The sequence below is a fragment of the Vollenhovia emeryi genome, unplaced genomic scaffold (genome assembly GCF_000949405.1).
Source record: "Vollenhovia emeryi isolate VEMERY1.0 unplaced genomic scaffold, V.emery_V1.0 DF939564.1, whole genome shotgun sequence".
NCBI lineage: Eukaryota > Metazoa > Arthropoda > Insecta > Hymenoptera > Formicidae > Vollenhovia > Vollenhovia emeryi.
Genome location: NW_011966802.1, coordinates 5,880 through 12,446, shown reverse-complemented (window position 1 = coordinate 12,446; position 6,567 = coordinate 5,880). Strand labels below are relative to the sequence as shown.

At 58.9% G+C, this 6,567-nt stretch overlaps 3 protein-coding genes across 3 annotated transcripts; all 3 read left to right on the top strand.

Moving 5' to 3' along the window:
• Window positions 1-1,386, top strand: LOC105557213. The gene has a single exon (XM_012004400.1). The coding sequence runs from the start codon at window positions 1-3 to the stop codon at window positions 1,384-1,386; it is 1,386 nt and encodes a 461-aa protein (XP_011859790.1).
• A 163-nt stretch (window positions 1,387-1,549) lies between these two features.
• Window positions 1,550-2,950, top strand: LOC105557212. Its single transcript, XM_012004399.1, has one exon. It carries the CDS (start codon window positions 1,550-1,552, stop codon window positions 2,948-2,950), a length of 1,401 nt encoding a protein of 466 aa, XP_011859789.1.
• Window positions 2,951-3,013: 63 nt separating this feature from the next.
• LOC105557211 lies at window positions 3,014-5,253 on the top strand. The gene is made up of 2 exons (XM_012004398.1): window positions 3,014-4,491; window positions 4,548-5,253. Exons 1-2 carry the CDS (start codon window positions 3,014-3,016, stop codon window positions 5,251-5,253), a joined length of 2,184 nt encoding a protein of 727 aa, XP_011859788.1.
• Window positions 5,254-6,567: the final 1,314 nt, after the last annotated feature.

Below are 6,567 nucleotides of genomic sequence, written 5' to 3'. Positions count from 1 at the left end.
ATGACTTCCATTACTGCCTATCTCGATCGTCAGCACGAGCTGTTCGGGCGAATTGCTCGCACCGTCGAGAATCTCAAGCGTAGCGGCAAGGAGAATATCAGCCGCCATGCGATCGACACGCGTCTGCATCTCCTTGAAGGACATTGGGAGAAATTCGTCTCCGCTCACGACACGATACTGGCTGCTGTGACGAGCGAACAGAAGAAGCAGTCGTACTTTACGGAGGATCTCTACTCGCAGTGCGAGGAACAGTTCTGCCTCGCTCGAACCGAGCTCCTGCAGATGAAGGACGAATTCCCGGCTGCATCAACTGCGCTCAGCGTTGCAGCAACCACACCGACACCGCGCAGCACCCGCACGCTGCCGAAGTTTTCAGGCGACTACCATGAGTGGAGGACGTTCCACGACCTCTTCTCTTCCATGGTCATCGACAACTCGGACATCTCCGCCGTCGAACGTCTTCATTACCTGAAGAGTCACGTTACCGGGGAGGCTTCGCGATTGCTCGCGAACATTGCCGTAACTGCCGAGAATTTCACAACAGATTGGGACGCTCTTCTTGCACGCTACGACAATAAACGCATGCTGCTTGCCTCCTGCTTTGATCGCCTCACCGAGCTCAAGAAGATGTCCACGAAATCAGCGGAGGGACTGAAGTCTCTGCTCGCAACGACCTGCGAGGTGATAGGTAATCTCGACGCGCTCTCGATTTCGCAGGAGGACGCGTGGAACATGTTCCTCGCCTACTTCGTAGCGCGCCGCCTTGATCACGACACTCTAGAAGCATGGGAGCTTCAACTCGGCAACGCTACCGAACCAGCCTTGTTTCCGGAGCTCCAGACGTTCCTTGACGGATGTATTCGCGCCCTGGAACTCGTCGGAGCGCCTTCGTCGTCGAACTCCAAGCCTGAAGCAGCCAAGTCGCCCGCCTCCAAGGGGAAGACCTCAGTACGCGCAAACGCCGCCACAACGAAAGCGAATCGGTGCTCTCTCTGCAGCGCATCGCACTACATCGGATCCTGCCCGGACTTCGCGAAGAAGTCGCTGGAGGACCGACGTGAGTTCGTCAAAACGAAGCGCCTCTGCTTCAATTGCCTAGGCGAACACCTCATCGCCGATTGCCGTACAGTAAAGTGCTGTCGGACGTGTGGAGAACGGCATCACACTCTCATCCATTCAGCAACTTCATCGCCTGCAGTGGCTACGCAGCCACCCTCGCACGTTGGTCAACTCCGACCGACCAACGCCTCGCAATCTTCGGTTCCGCAGCCCGCCGCACCGGCGGCGGGCTCGGCTCTCTCGCATTCAGCAACTCTCGCGCCGGAAGTGCACCGGCCGACGACGCTTCTGGCTACCGCGCGTGTTCGCGTCGCTGCCGATTGGTGAGCTCGTGGAAGCGCGCGCGTTACTCGATCAGGGCTCTGAGCTCACCTTCGTGGCGGAGTCCCTCGCGCAAGCCTTGTGCCTTCCGCGCCGACATGCCGCGATTCCGGTGCGCGGTATCGGCTCGCAGTCAGCAGGATCAACGCGCGGAATGATCTCGCTCGTAATGCATTCGCGCTCGAGCACTACCGCGAAACACGTAGTGAACGCGTACGTGTTACCAAGACTCACCAGCCGCATCCCAGCAACGCGGGTGCGCGCCGATTCCTGGACGCACCTCGGCGGCCTCGAACTCGCCGATCCGACTTTCTCGACGCCAGGTCGGATCGATCTCGTGCTCGGTGCCGATATTTACGGGGCCCTGCTTCGCGACGCGATCCGCCGGGGCCCGTCACACTCGCCCGTCGCGCAACTAACGTCGCTGGGCTGGATCATCTCCGGCCCAGCTCTCGAGTCAGCTCAGCGTCGGACAGTCGCGCCTGCTCGACGCTCGTTCAGCGCGACGCCCGATCACGATCTCGCGGAGCTCCTCTCTCGCTTCTGGAAGCAAGAAGAGGTCTTGCCGTCATCGCTGCCGTGCCTGACGCCGGAAGAGGAGGACTGCGAACAGCAATTCGCATCCACGCATTCGCGAACTCCTTCCGGACGGTACGTTGTGCGGCTGCCGTTCCGCACATCGCCAGAATCGCTTGGAGACTCGCGCGCTGCAGCACTGAAGATGAACAGCGCGATGCAGCGGCGTTTCGTTTCCGACAGCTCGCTTGCCGACCTCTACTCGGAGTTCATGCTCGAGTATGAGACACTCGGGCACATGCAGCGTACTCCCGCGACGGACAGTGCTACCGCGAGTTTCTTCCTGCCGCATTACGGCGTCATTCGAGCTGGGTCGACACCCAGCAAGATCCGCGTCGTATTCAACGGTTCGATGCGCGCCACGTCTGGAGTCTCGCTGAATGACTGCCTCCATGTCGGTCCGAAACTGCAGCCAGACCTCGCTGATGTCATTCTGCGATGGCGACGGCACCAGTTCGTGTTCCTGGCGGACATTCAGAAAATGTACCGTCAGGTTCTGGTGCATCCGATGGCCCGCCGATTCCAGAGGATCTTGTGGAGCCGCGATGGAGCACCGGACGAATACGAGCTCACTACCGTGACTTACGGTCTCGCGTGTGCGCTCTTCCTCGCCCAGCGGGTCATTCGACAGGTCGTTCAGGACGAGGCAAGGCGATTCCCTAACGCTGCCGACACCGTGAACGAGGGGATGTACGTCGACGACGTTCTCTCTGGAGGCGACACGGTACAGCTCGCTCAAGAAAAGGCACGCGCCGTGAATCAGTTGCTCATGGCGGGCGGCTTTCCATTGCACAAGTGGGTGGCCAACTGTGATGACGTGCTTGCCGACATCCCGACATCTCAGCACGGTGAGCCTCTTCCGCGTGAACTCGGCGACGACGTTGTCGCCCGCGCTCTCGGACTCACTTGGCATCCGCGCCAGGACGCGTTCGTGTTCCGTCTACGCCCGGCTCTCTCGGGATGTCCGCTTACGAAACGCGTAGTGCTCTCTTGAATCGCTCGGATCTTCGACCCTCTCGGGTGGATCGCGCCGGTAGTGATCACGGCAAAAATCTTTATGCAAAGACTTTGGACGGAGACGCTCGATTGGGACGATCCGCTGCCGCCGCGTCTCGCTTCTGAATTCGAGGGTTTCGACTTATCGCTCGCTTCCGTTCCGTCGCTGTCGGTACCGCGATGGATCGGAGTTACCAGGTCAATTCTTGGCATCGAAATCCACGGATTCTCAGACGCCTCTCAGGAGGCGCTCGCTGCCGTGGTTTACATTCGCGTTTACATTCGTGTCCTCGCGGAGTTCGACGAAGTGCGCGTCAACCTGCTCGCCGCAAAGAGCAAGGTCGCACCGCTCGCGAAACAGACAATTCCGCGACTCGAGCTCTCGGCTGCCGTGCTGCTCGTTCGATTGGTGCGACGCGTGAGCGCCGTGCTCAATCTCGAAACCGCTCCAGTTCACCTGTGGGTGGACTCCAGTGTCGCGCTCACCTGGCTCAGAGGTTCGCCCGCGCAATGGAAGGAGTACGTTGCAAACCGCGTCGCTCTCGCCCATGAGTTGCTGCCGCGCGCACATTGGCACCACGTCTCCGGTGCCGAGAACCCCGCGGATTGCGCATCGCGGAGACTCTCTCCGCAACTTCTCGCCGCTCACGGAGCGTGGTGGCGTGGGCCGGACTGGCTTTCGGGGCCATCTACCACGTGGCCGTCGAGCGCCCTTCGCTTCGACGTGGACACCGACCTGGAGGCTCGTCCGCGCCGAACTCACCTTGCTGCTGCCGCTGCCGTGGACTCCACGTGGGACCTCGCTGCGAGGTACTCCTCGCTCCGCCGACTTATCCGCATCACCGCATGGATCCAGCGTGCAGTCGACCGGTTACGCCGCCGGCCGCCAACGCACCACGACCTCGGTCCAGCGGATCTTGCCAGAGCGGAGCAGCTCTGGATCACGCTGGAACAGCATACCGCGTTCCACACGGAGATTCCTGTGCTCTCGCGGGGCGATGCGCTGCCGCGATCGCATCCGCTTCTCCGTCTGTCGCCGTTTGTGGACGGAAACTGCGTTCTCCGCGTCGGGGGCCGTCTTCGGAACGCTCTCCTCGACCCTGACGCGAAACATCCCGTGTTGCTACCGCGGGACTCTCATTTAACGCGCTTGATTCTAGATGACGTGCACCGTCGAACGCTCCACGGCGGTGTCCAATCGATGCTCGCTACAATTCGACAGCGATATTGGATCGTGGGCGGCTGCGCACTGATCGCGTCATTCGTTCGCCGATGCGTCCGCTGCGCCCGGTATCGCGCCTCCACAGCAACGCAGCTGATGGGTCAGCTGCCGCCCACTCGAGTCACCCCTGCGCGACCGTTTCTAACATCGGGCGTGGATTACGCGGGCCCGTTCTCAATCAAAACGTGGCGTGCACGGGCCGCGCGCACGTATAAAGGGTTCCTCGTGGTGTTCGTGTGCTTTGCGACGTCCGCCGTACACCTCGAGCTTGCTACGGACTACAGCACACAGGGGTTCCTGCCGCGTATCGTCGTTTTGTAAGTCGCCGCGGACTCTGTTCGCGTCTCGTGAGCGATCGCGGGACAAACTTTAGCGGAGCTGACGCCGAGCTTCGCCGCCTCTTCGATGTCGCATCTGCCGAATTTGCCGCTACCTCTCACGCTCTCGCGTCGGACGGAACTCAGTGGTCGTTTAACCCGGCGGGAGCGCCTCATTTCGGAGGCAAGTGGGAGGCTGCCGTGAAATCGGTAAAGCACCATCTCCGGCGAGTGATAGGTGACACTCTCCTCACCTACGAGGAGTTCACTACTCTCCTCACACAAGTCGAGGAGGTGCTGAATTCACGGCCGCTCTGTCCACTCTCCGACGATCCCGCCGACGTCGAGGCACTTACACCAGCGCATTTCCTCGTCGGAGGCCCGTTTTCGTCGGTACCGGAACCGTCGCTTACCGATGTCGCGGTGTCGCGACTCTCACGCTGGCAGCATTTCCGGCAGATGCTCGACCATCTGTGGCGCCGTTGGTCCACGGAATACCTGCAGCGATTGCAGGCTCTCGCGAAGTGGAAAGTTTCGTCCGACCGGATACGCGTAGGCACGCTCGTGCTTCTTACAGACGAGCGCTACCCGCCCTCGAAATGGCCGCTCGCGAGGGTGATCGAGGTGCATCCAGGACAGGACGCCTTGATTCGCGTGGCTACCATAAGGACCAGCAACACAACGCTGAAGCGTCCGATCGTGAAGCTGTGTCCGCTGCCGGTCGATTCCGTGAACGTGCCAGCACAATCGACAGACTCTTAACCCATTGTTACCTCGTAGATTTAAGTTGCTTCATTCTCTAGATTTAAGTTGTTTCCTTCTCTAGATTTAAGTTGTTTCATTCTCTAGATTTAAGTTACCGTACAGCATATCGCAATATTCTTTCGGCGCCGACCTGCCGTCACCGAGGCGGGCGGGAATGTTAACGCAAATAATTGATACCGAATATAGCTCCGAATATTGTTCTCACGAATCCGCGCGTATTCGGGTGTTTGTAACTGTTAGCGATTCTCGCTAAGAGAGTTCGCTGGTTACCGCTGCGGATGGAAGCAGGGTGAGAGGACTTAGCGGTGAGAGGCTCAGGGAACGAATGCACGCGTGAGAGGGTGAAATATCACGTGATCGTAACTCGGATCGTTTGAGTAAAATATCGTGTCACAGTTTAATAAGAGTAATATGCTTACAGTTGAGCAGTCTATGAACTAACGGTGGATGAAAAGTCTTTAATTCACTTGCGCGGTTCGATATTATTGATCGAGAGTCGGCCTCGTGAATGGGGAGAGGCTCAATTGCGCACAGTACAATTGGACACGATGCAATTGCACACAGTGCTATTGGACACATAATGTTGCGCACAGTTCTTTTGCGCACAGTTCTTTTGCGCACCGTTCATTTGGACACAGTTCTTTTGCGCATCGTAAAATTGGACACCGTTGCTTTTGGACACAGGTTATCGAAATATAATTTAAAACACACAGACACACGCGTATGCATGTAGAGCCCTGTTTGAAAATTTTGCTAATTTATATAAATAATAAATCTTTCTAAATCAGCGTTTGTTCAATTGGACAATTCTTTTACGCACAGTTCAGTGTCGCACAGTTCAGTGTCGCACAGCTCAGTGTCGCACAGCTCAGTGTCGCACAGCTCAGTGTCGCACAGTTCAGTGTCGCACAGTTCAGTTTCGCACAGTTCAGTTTCGCACATTTCAGTTTCGCACAATTCAGTGTAGATGCACACAAGAATATTCTGCTTTTCGGCGGTGGAGTCGCCACGCTAGGCGACGTGTGACGGCTCTCCCCCCCAACAACACCGGGGGGGGGGGGGGGGATGGCCGGGGCTCGGCGGGCTGGGAATCCCGGCGGGCCCTCCCCCCCCGGGAGGTGGGGGGGGGAGGCGGGGGCCGCCTCTCACGCCCAAAGGGAAGGGGGCCCCCCAGTAAAAGGGGGGCCCTCCCCCCCCCCCCGCTCTACGCGGGGGGGGACAAGCGCGAAGGCCCGCCAAACCAACGGCGGGCTGGGTGCGGGGGGCGGTGCTGATGTAATGACTCCGTCAATTCCCGGCCGCCCCCCCAAT

Bases quoted from the DNA above. Each gene is read 5' to 3' on its own strand.
- LOC105557213 (XM_012004400.1), top strand. From the start codon at position 1: ATGACTTCCATTACTGCCTATCTCGATCGTCAGCACGAGCTGTTCGGG.
- LOC105557212 (XM_012004399.1), top strand. From the start codon at position 1,550: ATGCATTCGCGCTCGAGCACTACCGCGAAACACGTAGTGAACGCGTAC.
- LOC105557211 (XM_012004398.1), top strand. From the start codon at position 3,014: ATGCAAAGACTTTGGACGGAGACGCTCGATTGGGACGATCCGCTGCCG. The intron at 4,492-4,547 runs GTAAGTCGCCGC...GACAAACTTTAG, and splicing joins CTGCCGCGTATCGTCGTTTT to CGGAGCTGACGCCGAGCTTC.